At 38.2% G+C, this 18338-nt stretch overlaps 1 protein-coding gene across 3 annotated transcripts in view; it reads left to right on the top strand.

The window, feature by feature from the left end:
* Nucleotides 1-18338, top strand: part of MYT1L (myelin transcription factor 1 like) — a gene marked incomplete at both ends in the record, with an annotated part of 130567 nt that overhangs the window by 29386 nt on the left and 82843 nt on the right. For 2 of the 3 annotated variants that reach the window (XM_082481155.1, XM_082481156.1), the window contains one exon: nt 15366-16337. In XM_082481155.1, the coding sequence (XP_082337281.1) occupies nt 15366-16337 (972 nt within the window). Of the gene's footprint in view, nt 1-15365; nt 16344-18338 lie in introns of all 3 variants that reach the window. The other variant, XM_082481154.1, reaches the window with a different exon arrangement.

The raw sequence follows: 18338 nt of genomic DNA, 5'->3' as shown, positions 1-18338 counted from the left end.
TTTCCCAAGAGGTGCGTTGTTAGGATGTATAAATCTTTTAGACACTCCCTTACATTTTCTAATAAAGTGAAGGTAGCTGGCATATACAATGTACCAATATGTGGTACTGCACCTAATTTTTCAGGTGGGATATACTGCAAAAATAGCTGTAAAACATAGATAGCAGTGTATATTCAAAGGAGACATAATACAGTTTTTTTAAAATAAATAAAAGCTAGCACATGGACATAGAGGTAGAGGTTCCACCTGTTTTCACGTTTCTTTAACTTGTAGGGTTGTTTTTAAAAATCTAATGATATGTTTGGGTTTTTTCCTTCATTTGCACGAACTCGACACAGACACATAGGCCCTCATAATTTGAAATCCACTGATCGCATCTATTAATATTGTTAGTACCCGCCGCTATCTTCCTGATCCCCTCACCAGATTGCTTCTGAAGCACTTATGTCCTCTAACCCAGAGGAGATGCAAACACCAGTCTAAAGATGAAAGAAGCACATGCGCAGAGGAAACTGTGGTGGCACACAGCTTTCCAGCTGTGCTTGCTGCTGAAGACACTCTACATCTTGATAAAATAAAGACAACTTATCTGTATTAGCAAGGTCGGCTGTCCAGCCTGCTGACCGCTCATCATATTCATTTATTTAAACTATTAGAAGGAAAATGGTCACCTGTTTGGTGAGCACAGTAGGTGTTCAGTATTAATCAGAGCAGAGAGCCAGACTCACGTGTACCTTACAGGCAAAACACCTAATAGAAGAAAATTATAGCTTTAAATGAAGAGGCCAGAAAGCATAATTTCACTGCTTAGGATGATGTACGTTTTCCAGTGCATTTTCCAGGGCCAAAGAAGACTAAATAAACACCTGATGGTTTCACCATGTGAAGCAGATCTTAACCCTTTGCTAATAAACTGTATTGTTTCACCTCCTTCGTAAAAGACTGGTTAAAGTATCTCACCAACAACAATATGAACAACAGAAAAAAATAAATAGAGTTGCAACTAGAAGACATTTGTCCTGGCCATTGTATTGGTTTCCTCTGCATAAGAAGTTGAAGTTGCCTTTCTGTTCTAGTTACAAAGTGCTCAAGCCCAGGAGTGGTTGGGTCAAACCACACCATAAGAACTTCTGTTGATACCTTCTTTCTGCACTGAAGATGCAAGCATGGACTGCAACATGTTCTGCTGTTTAGCTTTTCATATAATTTCATATAGAGACATTCAGAATAAACATTTTCTCTGAAAATTTTTGTTGGAAATAATACAATGGAGAGATTTGGAACAGGTTGTTCAGAGCTGGAAACCTCAAGGTTGTAGAGTAGTGTTGGGAAACAGCTAGCCAGTAAATACCTTCCAGGTACCTCTAGTTCTTCTGGAAAAGGTTCAGATCTATTTATTAGAGTTGTTATGTGTTTGTGGTTGGTTGGTTGGTTGGTTGGTTGGTTGGTTGGTTGGTTGGTTGGTTGGTTGGTTGGTGGGTTGCTTAAACATGACTGTGGTGCTATTTTAGTAAAATTTTGCTTACTGCTGTGTTCCATGCTCAAGGTGTTTACTTTTTGCTGCTCATAGACAGTATAATTTGTTAAGGGCATGATTTAGACATTGTTTTTGAATTCTGTGAAGTGAGATTGGACCTGATATTGAGCTTGTTTACATCAGGACAAATCAAGAATAACTTTATGTCTGTAGAGTTACGTTTACGTGAGGTGGTGTTGCACATGTCATACCTAACTTTTCCTCCCCTTGAAGAACTATTTTAAAGGACTTCCTTCCATGTGAATGTTGAACTCAGAAGCTCAGTAAACCTTCCAGGCTGTGTCTAGAAACTTACGTGTAACTTTAAGCAGTTAGTAGCCCTCTTCGCTTTATCTTCCATGTTTAAAGTTAGGAACGTACTTAAGTAGCCTTCTGATGCAGAGGTTTGCATATTTAGTTCCTTTCCTACAAATAAAAGGCCTTAAATGATAATGTGAAATATCTTATCCTTCAAGAGCAAATGATTCAATTACAGCTTTATGCAGTGCAAAGAAATTATTCACCTTTGGTGAGACAGATTATAGATCTCTGCCATACACAGCTTTTGTTGACGTAAGCAGAAATTCTGTAGAGGACATTGGGATGGTTAAGGAGTTCAGGGTCTGAACGGAAGGCCTTAGAGCATCACAGAACACATTCAGCACTACATCTTATTTTAATGCCGCTTCATTCTGAATCTGTTTTACATGGCATGGGTTTGCTTGCTTGTATTTTTAATTCACTCAGCCTTTCCTTCAGCGTTAGCAGAACATGAGATGTTGGGCCCATTGTAATGTCAAATTGTTGCAGGGCTTATGTATGACTAAACCTTTCTCTAGACTTGCCAGATAAGTAGGTCTGGAAAGGAACTATATATCTCAGCAGTGCTGCTTTGGACTCTCACAGATTGCAGTCCTCAAGGAGAGGCTGCACAGAGGTTGTCTTTCCTGTATTTTCATTACATCCTTCTGTCTGCAGAAAGATCCTGAGTGGATCCTTGATTTTGCCTCTTCCAGTTGTTGTCCGGCAAGATCATATAGTAAAATTAATTCTTTCTGGAATAAGATGGATTGGAGAATAAATTCAGAGCAAAAGTGCTGTAGCCTTAGAACTGTGTTCCTATTCTCACTCAGTCTCTCTGTAACCAGTTTGTTACCAATGATCTCCTGGTTTTGGCACAACAGTGCCAAGAAGCTGGTTGCTTGTGTGTTATAGTGCATTAAAGAACCAACAGTGAACTCAGTTACGTAGCAGCTCTTTGCATCCATATTTGCAAACATAATGACCTGATGGTGTTGTAGAACGTCTCACATCTGGGATATGGCACTTCTGGAAACATATTCACAGGTTGTGCAAAACAGAACTCTTCATGTTCTGCCTTCGAATTCCTATGCCTTTCACAGTGCTCCTTCAAAGACTGCATTGTCCACACTGAACTGCAGCTTACACAGGGACCACAGACTGTATGAATCCTTCTTGACGCTGCAGATGTAATGATTCTTAAAAATAAGTTTTGCTTGGTCAGTGTTAGATGTTCCTGGTTTTCCTCTTGTGTTTAGAGGGCAGCTCTAGGACAAATTTTGATCACCCTATTCATTCACAATTGCCACCGAGCTTACAGTAGTTGTCCTAAAAGAGTGAACACAAGTGGCAGCTTTTCATCCTGAAAAGCAGAGAACCTTATTTGGTAGCTGCTGGAGTTAATTTTCCACTATTACAGTTCCTCCAGGACATAATTAAATGAAATAAAATTCCAGACTGGATTGATCATTTCTTCTGATCCATATCTATTCTCATGAATCAAATCTGCAGTCCTGGCAAATGCCTCAAGTCACAGAAATTTTGTTTAACTGAAATATATAAACACCACCACTAACAAAGTATTCTTCTGAAACAAAAGCATTGATGTGTAATGAACACATGTATGTAATCCTAAATACTTTTTATTATGGAAGCATTTCCTCCTCATTTTACAGGTCTCAGAACAACTCGATTTTGTTCTTCTGTCACGTGTACCACATATGACATAATCCATTTATGCCATAAAAGATACTTTCCCTTCTGGGAATTAATGTATTTTACAGATATTTTTTGAGAGCAGACTGTTGGAGCTACGATTAGCGAGCTGGCCAGCAAGGAAGGCCGTCGTTTAGCAGAAGACAAAGAGGACTAATGCTAGGAAAAAAAAAAAAACACCTCAAGGAGTTTGGTAAAGGATGTTAAGTAGTAATTAGGAACGACCACTGATGTGGTGTGGAGTCAAGCTGGTTTGGGTCACTGTTGTTGAAATCCTCAGAATTATTTGGCACATAAAGGCTTCTTGCAGAAAGTACTGAGATAGTCAGTCACTAACATTAAGCACGTCGAGTATCCATAACACCACAGTTGTTTTTTTAATTTTTTTTTTTTTTTTATTCCAAGGAATCCATGGCAGATATTATATGCTTTGTGCTGTAAATATTACTATTTTAGCAAAATTTGCGGTGGCTCTGTAGGAGAAAGTTTTGCCAGTTAACGAGATTGACTGCTCAAGACTTAATGGGGGTTTATTAGGTGAACTCATCAATCTGATAGTTCTATCATCCCTAAAGCTTAATTTTACAGGCTATACTATTAATAGGAAGAGTAAGTAATAGTCTTGCTGTGACACTAAAGGAACTCCACAGAAGAGTTGAATTTACAATTACAAAAACAAAGCAGCATTTTCTTCCTTGTACTCCGTAGACATGGATTACTGACAGTAACAAGGGAAAGGTCTGTGCTTCCAGTTACCTAAAACAGAAATGTTTGCAAAGCTGCACAGGTCTACATCAGGCTAGGGTTATGTCTGTACATTTTCCAAAGCAGATGTGGTGAGATTCCTTACTTATATACAGTTTTAAGGCATGCTATGCAACTGCTTTTCTTCTGGTTTCTATTGTGTCAAATCTATTGTTTCACTAACTGCCTCAACTTACCATAGAAGTTTCTATATAACCAAGATGCGTCTGCTACACAGTTTCTTGGACACCCTGTAAAGCACTGGACTGAAGTCTTTACAGAATAACCCCTAGCTATCCTTTTATTACCTGCAATAATTAAAACGTCATTCAACTTTAAAGGCTGGCATCCAATGGAAAGTTAAAAATGGTTTCTTTTTTTATTGCAATATGTTGGATAAAACTTTGCCCTCAGATCATTAAGTACAAAATATATTTTAAAAAGTAACAGTGGAAATACAGAATGATAGATAATTATTACCAGACTGTTAGGAATAGGGCTGGAGTTGAACTTACAAGCAGTATACTAATGTTTATATTAGAGTTTGTGCATTGTCTAATGAGAGCAGTCTGTGGATATCCTTCTCTGAAAATACAGCAAGAAAGGGCAACTTTTAAGTGAACTGGAATTCTTTCTTGGGAGCCAAGGATCTGCCTACATCTGATGGAGCGAAGTAAATGTTTCTGAATAGAATGAAAAGGAAATTCTGCCCCTATCTATAACTCAGGTACCTGAGTTGAGCACGAGGGGTGATGCAGGAGTTCAGTGCCACATTTCCTTCTTTCCTAACACAGAAGGTTAGCGGCTAGACCAGAGACTGCTTTGTGGAATCAGTGCTCTTGCGCATTCTGCTGAAGCTCTATCACATCCTAGAAAGAAAATTCAAGAACTGCAGTAGACCAAAGGGAGTCATTCTTCTGGGAAAGAGGGATGTACTGGGTTCCTGTCTTTGCTCCAATTGACTACTTAATGTTAGGTTACAAAATCAGTTCTGGGAGCAGGGGTCAGACACTACATTTGTCTCTTTTAGGCAAGTGCCTTTGGATAATATGTACGGTAAAGACAGTATATTTTTGCATGATCCAAACAGCATGGGGAAAAAAAAAAGTATGGGTCTTATGGTACTCTTGTGTTTTCTGCTTCCTAGTGGAGCTTGCATCCAGTCTAGCTTTTACTGTGGTGACTAGCAAACTTTTTTGGGAGATGTGGTATTGAATCCACTCAAACCAGGAGAGCTTTTACTGTTAGTCTTCCAATATTTTAGAGAGTGACTTGCTAAACAATGTATTTTACCTGGGAAATGGATGGTTGGGGGTGAGCAGGGGAAATGAAAGAGGAAACAGGCAGTTCTTCCTTTGGCTATAAATTAAAGCAAGGCAGTCAAAGCAACACTGTGGGAAGCCTTTTTCTTCCAGCTGTCTATTAGAGCATATCTATTGGATTGGGTCTCTCTGGGAAGTTAAGTATGAAAACACCCAATGTCTAGATTCCTTCAAGGCTTAAATGACAGATAGGTGGAGAGCTTCTTAAGGCTGGAGCTGTTTTGGTACATGTAGAAGCAGAGCCTTGAATGGTTGATCAGTGTTAGAGTTTAGATGTCCCCCAGGTTTAAGATACAAATGAGCACAGGTGTAGTTGTATCACCAAGAGAAATAAAAATATAACTGTTCCTTTGTACACAACATACCACATGAGAAGTCCAATGTGAAAGTGATGTAGAAATTGCTGCTGCTATTCATAAGATTTCTTTTTAAGTGATTCATGTTGAAATGCCCATTAAAGATAAGTATGAGTTTAAGAATAAATTTGATTCAATGGCTGGAGGGTCTTCGGACACAGAAATGGGAAGAATAAGTTCCAAGTGTAAAAGGGAGTATGAGTACAGAACTTAGGAAAAAAAAAAAAAGAATGCAGAAGGACGTAAAGAAATTATTAGGAGGTCAGCATGGGGTACTGCAGAGAGCAAGTGAAATATGCTGTTAGGATTCCTTCCGAGGCAGCTGGAAATGACAAAGACATGAAAGCTCCAGTCTAGAATCTGCATTATGCAGAATCTTTAAAATAATGATTAAAAGGCTTTACGAAAGAAGGGTAATTCTAGAGTATAGCTGATCAGGATCAGGGCTAGGCACAATACCCACACCCACAAGTGATGCAGCACAGTACAGTTCTTTTCCGTTGTTATATTTTCCACTCCCTAATATGTGAGCATTTTTCCTACAGTTCATGATGCGATGTAACTTACTGTGTCTTTATACCATACTAATGGAATTTTGTATCATTGTCAGTAGAATCAGAACTAGACAGATGCAGAGCACTTTTGAAAACCCAACCTCCAAGTGTTGACTCTGAGCCTTTTTACGATATGGAAAACCAGGATTATTAAACTTGGCCTGATCTGTGCAGAAGATACAAACAGCAATGAGCCAAAATTACTAACTATTTAGAAATGCATAACTAAAAGTAATAGCGATGTATTCATAAAAGAAAGAATAGCTGTCCTTTGGCAAATGTGTTTTGCCTGAAATCCGCAAATTGCGCAGCACTGAGAAGGTAGGCAGTGTGGAAATAATGTACACAGTTTGTCTGAGTTTTAGGAACAGATTTGATGCAGTTCCATTTAATAAATTCATTTTGAAGTCATAAAATGTAATACAGCACCAAATACAAAGGGACAGAGGGAAAAAGTTCATGTTGAATAGGTTAATTCCGTTGGCTCTTAAGTAGCTCAGATGTGCAGAAATTTAAGTTGATGAGACTAGAGCCTAAAAATAATCATACAAAGTGCAACTGAAAGTGAACAATACGTTAAGGTGATTTCAGCATGAATCACCTGATGAATACTTGAAGAAAAAAAATAAAAACAAAGATAATTTCAGGCAGAAGTAGAAGTATTGACTTTATCTCATGTACGTTATTGTCACCAGTGAACTCCACCACAAGTTCTGAGCTGAACCATCCTGTGACCAGCCTCAGTCTCCGGTTTTAGTTTTGTACAGTGTAGGATTATCTGTGTATCTATGTGTGTGTGTGTATTTTGGAAAACTGGCTGTTGTGGTTATTTGTTGGGTTGATCCGCTTTGTAGTTCGGTGTTTCTGTGAGGAGTAAGAGTTTGAGGAGAGATGTCATGCCCTGAGACTGTGCTGCTCTAGTCAATTTAGGTGCTGTGAGGCTAGCTACAAAGCCACTGCCATCATAGCTGGCAGGTATATCTTTAGTTGGAAATATATCTAAATATATGTAAATATGTAGGTGGTTATGTTTGTCCAGCAAAGGTTTTCTTTTTATGAGACACAAGTTTTCATCATCAGGACAGATATTCCAGTACAGATCTGAACAGCAGTGGGAAATCCCTGACAGAAGGGAGGAGTTGACAATTTCTAAAATGGTGGCACTGTGTTCTTTAGGTGGACAGGTAGTTGGAACAGCCTCACTGGAAATATCTTTGCAGATGCAGTAGTGACAGACAAAGGCTTTTTACATCTGTTACTGTAGCATACATTTCCTGCATTTGACAGGTCTCTAGTACTCTAATCTCCTTAGACATTTCCAATCTCATAGGCCATCTGTACACGTTATATAGATGGCAAATAAGCAGAAGATAATAAAGACTAAGAGCTAGCTAATAAAGCTAAGAGCTATCTGCACCATCGAGTCACCATTTTCTGTTTCTTGAGGTCCACTGTATACATGTTCTTGACTGACTGGAGTAGCGTGGTTAAAAGAATAGGTTCCCGTTGGCCTTACTTGTTCCTTCTTAAGCTACAGTTAACAGTGTGCTTTCCATCAATCCCACCTTACGGAATCTCCTGCCTTGTTATCCATCTCTTCAATCACAATAATCAAAGACTACGTCTATGTGAGTGAATAAAACAGACCATAGTCCACTCATTTAATGCAGAATTCAACAGTTGCAAGACTTAAGTGCATACAGCTAAGCTTTTATGTTCCAAAATAGGATCACCACATTCAAACTCTTTCTTGGGAATGGTCCCTAACCAGCACCTCTCCAGTGTGCCTGGATGTTGCTGGAAGGACGCTAAGTCACTCAAATCAAAATCATGGTAGGGCTTCACTAAAAGTTTAGCAGTATAAATAATCTCATGCCACTGCTTCGTCTGGTGTTCTGTCCCTGATTGGTTTATACTAGAAAAGCTGTAATCAAAGAGTCAAAGCACCCTTTATATTTACTTTCTCCTTATTCTATGGAGTATTACTCAGCCTTTCCTGTCACAAAAAGATAGGGAGTGAAGGAAATGTAGATGAAGAAAGCGGATGAGGGGATAAGGAAAAAAAGAATGAATCCTTAATGAAAAGCTTTACATTTCAAATAAAGTCTGGCACTCGTGCACATAGAAGTCTTTGTCCTTCCAGATCCCTTGGCACTGAACTCATTGAGGGGGTAAAAGGTGAGACAGGAATAAGAGATTTCAACAATATTATATTTACCAGTTCTCTCATTCTCTAGAGCAGTAGTGATGTGTGTCTCTGTCCCTTCTGCCAGTCAGGTCAGATTATTATCAAAGCACAAACAGGCTTCCTTTGATAATCAAATGCAACTAAAAATAAGTAATTAAACTTATTATGCAGATCAAAGGCATCCGGTAAGATTTAGCTCTCTCCATGTAACGCATGCAATCACAGGCATCTGTCCCATCCAAAGCATCCATGCTACCCCATCCACACCAACCTTTCCCTATATAACTTTGCCTCTGTCTGCAACCTAAAGATAGCTCCTTTTGGGTAGCTCCTTCATTCCTTCCTGACTGCAATTCCTACCATGTCATACTAAAGATATTGTTGAATTTGAAAGTTTTGAGTAAAAGCAATTAAGATAGGATTCATCTCATCAGTTTAATCAAGAGAAATAGCCACTTTTAGGGAGTAACTCAACCAATCTAATTGAGATACCTAGTTTAGGATGAAATAAATCGCATCCCGGGATGCATGTTTTTGTCCATTGTCTGTAAATGGAGTCTAGATGTCTAGTTATTATGGAGACGTGTTCAGTATGGACATCTGCATTGAGCCCAAGATACGAAGTGAAACAAAACCAGTGAAAAGAGTATCTTTCTCAGATATTTGTATGTGAGAAAGAAAATGTTAGTTTATGAACTGAAAATGCGTTCTTCAGGCTGCATCCTTTGCAAAGCAATGATCATGGGAAGTGGTATAGGTAGGGTTCACTGTCTCCTAAGCAGCCTTTGGAGTAGCCCCATGAGAAGCTCCATATCAAGAGCTGTCTGAGTGGGTGTTCTCCCATCAGTGCAGCTGGTCCTCTGCTCCCCTGCTGTCTCCCTGCTGTATCTCAGTATCTGGAGAATAGCTTTGGCTTCCTCATTGCCTGCTGCCCTGCTGAGCTGTGGAAACCTGAGAGAAAGCAAGAAACTGCCATACTCCACTGAGTCATTATAAGGCTATGAGACAGAATATCTCCCCTCCCTCATATAGACTTCCTGGGGAGAAAAAGTAGGATGAAATGAATACCAATCATCAGCTAAAGCCGTCTCATTATCTGCCCAGACAGAAGTCAGGTTTAAACAGCTAAGGGCTGCCTGAACCTGATTCGCAAAGAAACATGGGCCAGATGGGGATGACTGGCTAAATTGTACTGCCCTTGCAAACCCAGCATATCCACCTCTGAGCAGATATTCTCAGAAAGTTCCTTCTAAAACCTAAACATATGCCTTCATACCAAATACTGCAAATACTGTAAACCAGACAAGCAGGCTTTATACCAATCAGGGACCTCATCTACTTAAAGGGATGCCTCTAGGTAAACATAAAGTATTTTCTGCTCTCTCTGTGGTGGAAAAAAAAAATCCCCAACGTATTCATTGCCTTTTGACTTTTTGGAAATAATGTTTAGCTGTCAGGATTGAAAGACTCTTCTTATATTTTACTTTGAGCATTGGTTATTAGTTGAATACTCTAATTATTGTAGGAGAGTCTAAGCAGTAAATCCCAGTGTTATAACTATTCTAAGTCGTTGTAGCAGGCTGAGGGGGAGGAGTGAAAAAAAATAGGTATAATGGAATAATTAAAGTGCATCAAGTAAATAAATGAACAGTTGTCTTTCTTTTGACTTTCATTGGGTCATACAAGGTCCATAAAGGAATCAACTGCTGTAAAAACAAATTGCTTGGGTCTTCATCTAAAGTACTCACAGTGTAAAAGAACTTCAGGAACTTTTGCAGAGATGGAGAATTGCACGTGGTCAACTTCAGTGTTCATTGCATCCCTGAAATAGACATCTTCAAAGGCTTGGGCTCTGATCAGATCCCACGTCGGTAGGAATGTTCAGATTTTAGAGACCTTGCTCAGGCCCTAGGAGAGTTAGATGTGCGCTCTATCTCTTCAGTGTGGAGTGGAGAAGTTGTTGAGAGCTCACTAAGTTTTCCACCTCTTCAGTTTCCTTATTCATAAGATCTTCCCAGAGGAGAAGGCAAGGTACAAACAACCCCCTGCCCCATACAGTGCCGCAACTTTCTACGATTTGGGATTCGTTGTCTTGCTAATTATTTCTCATAGGCCAGCTATCATAGACTGTAATGTGAAGATGCATGCGTGCACCTCACTTTACGGCTTAGAGGGAGAAAAATGGTCTTGCAGTAGTATCATATGCTGAGCACTTAGGAACTGACAAGTGGCCGTAGCAAGAGCAGTAATGTGTTTTAAAACAGGCAATGCTGCCTGGATAATGAAACCATCCATCTGGGCAGGAAGCCTATATGACCGCATATAGGTTCAGCTTGTTAGCCATCATGTTTTCCCGTACCTGGGAGAAAGTGAGTAATTTGATACACGGACCACAGATTTGGAAAGTCTTGTTTCTGAAGTCTTTGGCCTTTGGTAGGAATGTAGCTGCTGTTACTGAAGTATCATTGCCTCTCTCTGCAGAATCTCTCAAACTATGTATTTTCCTTTTCAAAAAGAAGGTGCTGTTTTGCATGACTCCCTACACTAAAAACAGCAAGCCATTTCTTCTGCCAAAAAAATTGTTTAAGTATGGATGTGATGATAGGAACAAAGGGAGGAAACAGTCAAGGACGTAGAGGCTGTAGTCTTTATTCTCCAGTGACTCCTGGTATGACATGGAAAGAGTCACTCAACTTCACTGTGTCTCAATTTCCCATCTGTAAAATGGGGTTAAAATACCTACCTCACAGGGGTGTTGTGAGGCTTTTTAAAATAATGTTTGTAAAGTGCTTTGAGATCCTTGGATGAAAGGTGCAATAAGAAATCAAATTATTCCCTTTTTTTAGTGCAATCCAAGAGTGCACTTTTGTTGAGATGGCTAAAGGCTTCCAGCTCTTTGTAGCTATGCCCCATGCTCGTCACTGTCATTTCCCTCCTATCATTTGTTATGTCTGCTGGGAGTTAAAACCACAAATTTTGCAATCCAAAATACCTAAATTGTCATAATATTGTGTGGATGAGGGCTAAAATAATCTGGTATTCTTTTTAAACTGTGTGACATATTCCTTGTCCATGCAATCCTAAAGCTAACAGAAAAAGGATTTATGATAAATTTGTCTGCTTTTCACCTAAACTGGCCAACTTGTTTCTTTTTGAGACAAACTCAGCCTCTTCGCCAGATAAAAGCCCTACAATTTGGGTTAATGGTTAAAAACTAATGTAAGGGTTAGAGTAGGTGTTTTAGTCCTATATCCTTTGCAGTCATTTAGCAAATAGCCATTAGACAGCACAGTGTAAAGGTAGTTACCAAGTTAAAGGTTAAATCTTAGGAAGTGTAGAAATGTGAAAAGAAGGCAAGGTTAGACTTTACAGACCTGGATCAAGAAAAGCCACATGGGTTCATGTAGAGTTGTTAGGCAAACGTAATTTCCAGAAGACCCTTAACTAATACATAAGCTAATTCAGAACTTAAAATTTCAGTTTAATAAACAGGTGACACAGGTGCTTCACTAGAGCAGGCTCAGCATCCAACAGACTGTCATTGAGGAGATGACATTGTATACATAAAGAGCCTTTTCATTAAAATTAACTACTGCAAGGAGATAAGAAACATGGGCAAAGCAGTTGTTACGGAAAGTAGATGCAAGAAAAGGCTGAAGACTAAAAGAGGATGAATTAAACTTGATTAAAATATTTTGTTTTCCTGCCTCTCTCATCCAGGATTCATGCTTTACAATTTCTTCTTCTCCACCACCTCTTTTTTTCTTCTTCTTTTTAGGATTGAATGGGCAGGAGAACTGCAAAGGATATAACCAAACAAACAGAATAAAAAATATTATAGTTACAGCTTTCACACAGCTTCACCTACTCAAAAGGAATTTACATGTCTTCACTCACACAGTACGTGATTCATATTTTGACTTTTCAATGTTGTGGAGGCAAAATATAACGTATTCCTCCCATTGGTGATCATTTACATGACTCTCATTCATGTAAAAACAAACACAACCCCCCTTTTTTAAAAAAACAGACCCTGAAACTTTTCACACTTTGAAAGTTGGCTTAGAATAGTCACCGCGTACCTGAACAGTTCTCTGGATGGCTTGAGAAAATATGTTTTGTTCCTACTCTTTATTTCAGTGTCCTGTTAGAGCTAGATTTGGGCTGATTTCACCAGTGTTTGTACATATCTCATCCTAAACTTGAAGGCACTGGCAATTTTTGAGCTATAGCTCACTGCTGCTTTAATTACTTTGATGTTCCTTCTGCTAAATCTGACTGCCCATCAGACGTAGTTACAAGAAGCACCCAATAAAAGCAACAGTTTCTACTGAATAGTCTTCTTTTGACTTTTTAGACATCAGGTTTTAGACATCACCTTTTTAGACATCAGGTTTTATACTTAATATTTAAATTAATGGGGGATTTTTTTTTGTACATTTCACTTTAGAAAATATTATTAGTATATTAAAACATTTGTTTTTCAAGTAGCACAAACTAATTATCTAGTAATCCCTAACTGCTTACTTCTATGCAGTCATTCAAGATGGAATTTTTTCTAATAGGACGAGTAAGTGGCACCTCTTACTTTTATGGTGAAAATATGATACTCTGATAGACGTAATTTTTGAGGGACTGAAATGTAAATATGAATTAGGATTATTTTGAGATAAACAGCACCTGAAATAAAACCACCTTTGATGATAAACAGATAACCCACTATTGACGTTGAATATCTTGTCATGTAAAAATACCGTATATCCTTCCCTAATAATTATCTTCCCACTGTATTCAAGTAGATAATATACATTATATAATACTTTACCATTAAAGCATTTTTTTCCCTAGACGTATCCTAGTCATCTACCAGTTCTGCTGCTTAACTACAGCCTACTATCATCCCAGGATCCCTAACCACTGTGTAGAAGGAATGAATGTAGAAGGAAAAGAATATTTCTTGTGGCTGAAATATTAAATATTGTGCTGTTGAGCTTTGTATTTAAAACTCTGATTTATTGTTTCCTCCACTGACATAAAAATTATTTTTATCAAAAATTATTTCCAATCATCAAAATGTTAGTGTACAAGCCACCTACTACCTGAAATTTCCCACTTTGGTTTGTTCAACCCAAAACATAAAAGTCACATTTTAGAAAATCCTACTTACTTAGGTGTACCAGTGTTGAAAAGACATCTGAGCTGAAAAGATGCTATCAGAAGTTGATGGACTAGCTCTTGAGCAGGTGTTAATTGTCCTAGCTCTACTGGTTTCTTTCAGTTTGCACCAGCTGAAAAACTGGCCTAGCATGTCAATGTAATGACAGATTTAGGAACTTTTTTTTCCAGTTGTGATGCAAAACATTTAAGTATTGCTTGAGTAGCCAACTGTCAAAATATCATTTATGAGACATTACGTAGTAAGTAATGATGAATGTATATCTGTTTAAGAACGGGTCTAAGAATGACGTAGCCTCTGAATGAACATGAAATATCAGAAAATGCTCTCTGGATGATATTCATCTGACCAAATATAGATATCTTTAAGGCAGGCATCTACTCCGAGCCCCTCTGTTGCCAACTAAGAGAAACAGGCACTTCTAGTAGTTACTAATTTTATTCTCACAAAGATATCTTAACCAGCCTAGGTGGACTGTATACTTTAAGTGTCTGCTTCTCTTACTGACTGAGGATGGGAATACCGAATAGCTTACTTGGCTATAGCTGCCCGCCTTGCTCATGTCTAAAGTTAGGTGAGATGAATCTCACCCTCAGGGCCTCGCATTGGCTCCATCTTATTAAGTTGTCCCTCTGTTATTCAACAGTTGCTAAAACAAAGCTAAGTAAAATGTGGGACCTCTGCACCATTATGTTATAATACACAGGACAGTTGATAACAGCCCTATCACACATGTATGACCATATAATTTGGGCTAGCATATTTACTTAAAATTATATTGTGCATATAATTGCTTCTATCTTCCTATCATGTAACAACTCTTCTAAAATTCTTACTTCTCCACAGTTTGCGTAGTTAACTGAGAGATTTTGATTTCTACTGATGGATCCACTAAGTAAAATGCCATTTTGATCTTTGCATAGAGTTATTGGGTATCTAGTGTTAATGGTGTGTATGGTGTTAAAAAAGTGTCAATTTTCTGCTTGGTGTATAGTCTTTCTCTTTTGGTGAATGGTGTTCATCAGTAAGAGAAAAAATCCAGTAGTACTCACTCCTTTGCCATCTACCATATTTTCAGGAAATACAGGAGTGAGAAAAGTTGGAACCTAGGCAATTATGTCATATTAGTAATATGGTTGTAATAAACCCCATAAAACTGCAAATATAGAAGTGAAAGGAGAAACAGAAGTATTTATGCCGTAATATTTAGCAGTAGTAGTGATTAGCATTTTACTTGCCTTTTTCTTACCGGTTCTGTGAAAGAAATTCATGTGAATAGCAAATAAACAAAAATAGCCTTATGGACTATAGAGAAATTCACTTCACGTGGGCCTTAGTGTTATAGAATTGCTGTATGATTAACGATATTTGACGTGCAGTTTGTTTTCTGTCCGTGCGATTGCAACAACAGTTCCAATTGTAGCCACTTTTTTCTTTTCTTTTCCTTTTTCTTTCTTTCTTTGTTTCTTTCTTTGTTTCTGTTTTTTATGCAGAAGACCATCAAATGAATTGTCACAATACTCGAATAATGCAAGACACAGAAAAAGACGATAACAATAATGATGAGTATGATAATTACGATGAACTGGTGGCCAAGTCATTGTTAAATCTTGGCAAAATTGCAGAGGATGCTGCATACAGAGCCAGGACAGAATCAGAAATGAACAGCAATACATCTAATAGTCTGGAAGATGATAGTGACAAAAATGAAAATATTGGTCGGAAAAGTGAGCTGAGTTTAGATTTAGACAGTGATGTTGTTAGGGAAACAGTGGACTCCCTTAAATTATTAGCACAAGGACATGGTGTAGTGCTGTCAGAAAACATTAATGACAGAAATTATGCAGACAATACTTCACAGCAAGATAATAGGAATATGAACTTTGTAATGCTAGGGAAGCCTGTGAACAATGGACTTACGGAAAAAATGGTGGAGGAGAGTGATGAAGAGGTGTGTCTCAGCAGTTTGGAGTGCTTAAGGAACCAGTGTTTTGATCTGGCTAGGAAACTCAGTGAGACAAACCCACAGGAAAGAAATCAACAGCAAAACATGAACACTCGTCAGCATGTCAGGCAAGAAGATGACTTCCAAGGAAGAACACCAGACCGGAATTACTCTGATATGATGAACCTAATGAGGCTTGAAGAACAGTTGAGCCCCAGATCTAGGACTTTTTCTAGCTGTGCAAAGGAGGATGGTTGTCATGAAAGAGACGATGATACCACCTCTATTACTTCAGATAGGTCTGAAGAAGTGTTTGATATGACAAAAGGTAACTTAACCCTGCTTGAGAAAGCAATTGCTTTGGAAACTGAGAGAGCAAAAGCCATGAGAGAAAAAATGGCAGTGGAAGCTGGAAGGAGGGATAATATGAGATCATTTGAGGAACAGTCTCCAAGACACCTTTCTGGAGATGACAGGAAGCCTAAACCCAGTGACGGCCATGTCAAAAAGCCATATTATGGTAAAGGTAATATTTCTATATACCGTATGTTATGTCATGAGAAAGTGTGAGCTAACGTGTTAAGTTTTGCACAGATTTCTGAAATGAAGTTATTAATTCCACAAAACGGGAACTTTATTTAAATTGTAGTAGTACGGCATGATTGTAAAATAGCATCATGCTGCGATTATAAAACAAATGAGTTCATTCTGCGGTGTTAGAAATATGTACGGTATTTCAGTGAATATCATTTGGCTAAATTAAGAAAATAACTTTTCAGGGAAACAAAACAAATAAGAGATCATGTTGAAAGAGGCAAAGATTTTTCTCAAGTTTTTAATATATTTCATAGTAATAATTAAAAAACAATGAAGAGAATTACATTGCAAACTGTATTGGAGAGTGGGGTTTTATGTAGCAGGTAGTCAATCAACTATGAAGTGCATATTTTACAGATTGGATTGGGTAGGTGGCATCGTGATTTATAAAATTATCATCAAATGACAGTTATTGATGAAGCCTCTCCCATCTAAAATGTAGAATTGCCTGATAGAAATTGAACAGTATCAGAATGACCGATAACATAAGATAGGGGCAGTGACTGCACATTAATTATCTTAAGATAGTAAGGTAATAGAAACCATTTGCTATGCAAGGCATGGTGTGGCCTGGGCTGAGATCAATAGCAATTTCTTTCTTATGTGCATTCCACTTCACTGGTTTCATTCCATTGTGGAAACAGTTAAGGTGCTGCCTTGACCATAATTCAATACAAAAGGAAAAAAAAAAAAAGAAAAAAAAAAAGAAAAAAAAAAGAACAGACTAAAGGTTACCTTTAGAATGCCTTTTCATTTACGGGATTATCATGGTGATGGTGTGTTTATATTACCACACCCCTCTGCAACGTGTCTACATCCGTACACGTAGGGCCGTGTTGTATAAAGTGTTCAATACCTCCTGAGACTCATTGAACACCCCTGATTCCCATTGACTTTAGTGGAAGTTGAGGACGTGGTATTTCTTGGGAGATGCTAAGCAGGGACTGGGTTCATCTTATATTTGTTGTAAAAATATTTGGTTTCCTTTCTACAACTGAGATGGTGGGCATTTTTCTCCTTTTTGTAAATCCCTGTTTTGAAAGAGTAATACCCTAAGATCTGCCTGCGTCAGTCAGGTAGGCAGATATCTTGGTCCCAGCAAGGTTTTGATTGTTTTTACGAGCCTGAAAGAAAAGAAATGACCAGTCTTTTAGAAAAGCATGGAAATTACTGATGTCAAACCATCTTCTGCAATGTATTTCAGTGAAATTTTCTTTGTTTTAAACGCAAACATATGGTCCAGTGAGTGCTGTAGTAAATTGGGGTATTTGGGGAAGACAACTTTAGTTAGTTAGTGTATAACTGCATAGCCATGGGGATGTTGTGCTAAATGCTGTTCACATATGACCTATTTTAGGTACATTTCCCTTTGAATATATGTCTCTAATAAAACCACAGAAAACATGGCAAACCAATATTAATTTTTGAATTAATATTGTCCAGCCCTTCCAGTCTATGTATGCCTGGGAAAGCATTTATGCATATAAATCTACTGTATCCAAAAAGACTACATAATTTCGGACAGTAACAAAAGTGTGGACTTCCTATTTCAGTAAATTCTAGAGCTTCTTTGAACCATCCTATCTCTTGGGAGCTGCAGGCTGAATTGATAATAGATCCAAACCCCAGCCAGGGCCTAAGTATTGTGGTAGTTTGGGCCAAGAAACTTTGTGGAGTGTTCTATGCTTTTTTAATAAAAGAAGAAAGAAAAAAATTATTCCTTCCTTACTTTAAAACCATAGAAAACATTCTGGTAGTTGTTGAGAGAGGACGCTTCAAGTAAGACAATTGGTTCTGTCATTTGTTCTCAACTCACACGTTATCTTCCAAATACTCCTGGAGGAGATACCCACAGAGGTATATGGTATGGTTAAGTGGAACCTTTTTTGGGCACACAAGTTTGCAATGAGAACTACCTCCTGGC

The sequence above is a fragment of the Vanellus vanellus genome, assembly GCF_965231255.1.
Source record: "Vanellus vanellus genome assembly, chromosome: 3".
Lineage (NCBI taxonomy): Eukaryota > Metazoa > Chordata > Aves > Charadriiformes > Charadriidae > Vanellus > Vanellus vanellus.
Note: the sequence above shows the minus strand (reverse complement) of the source record. Positions and strands in the feature narration are given on the sequence as shown.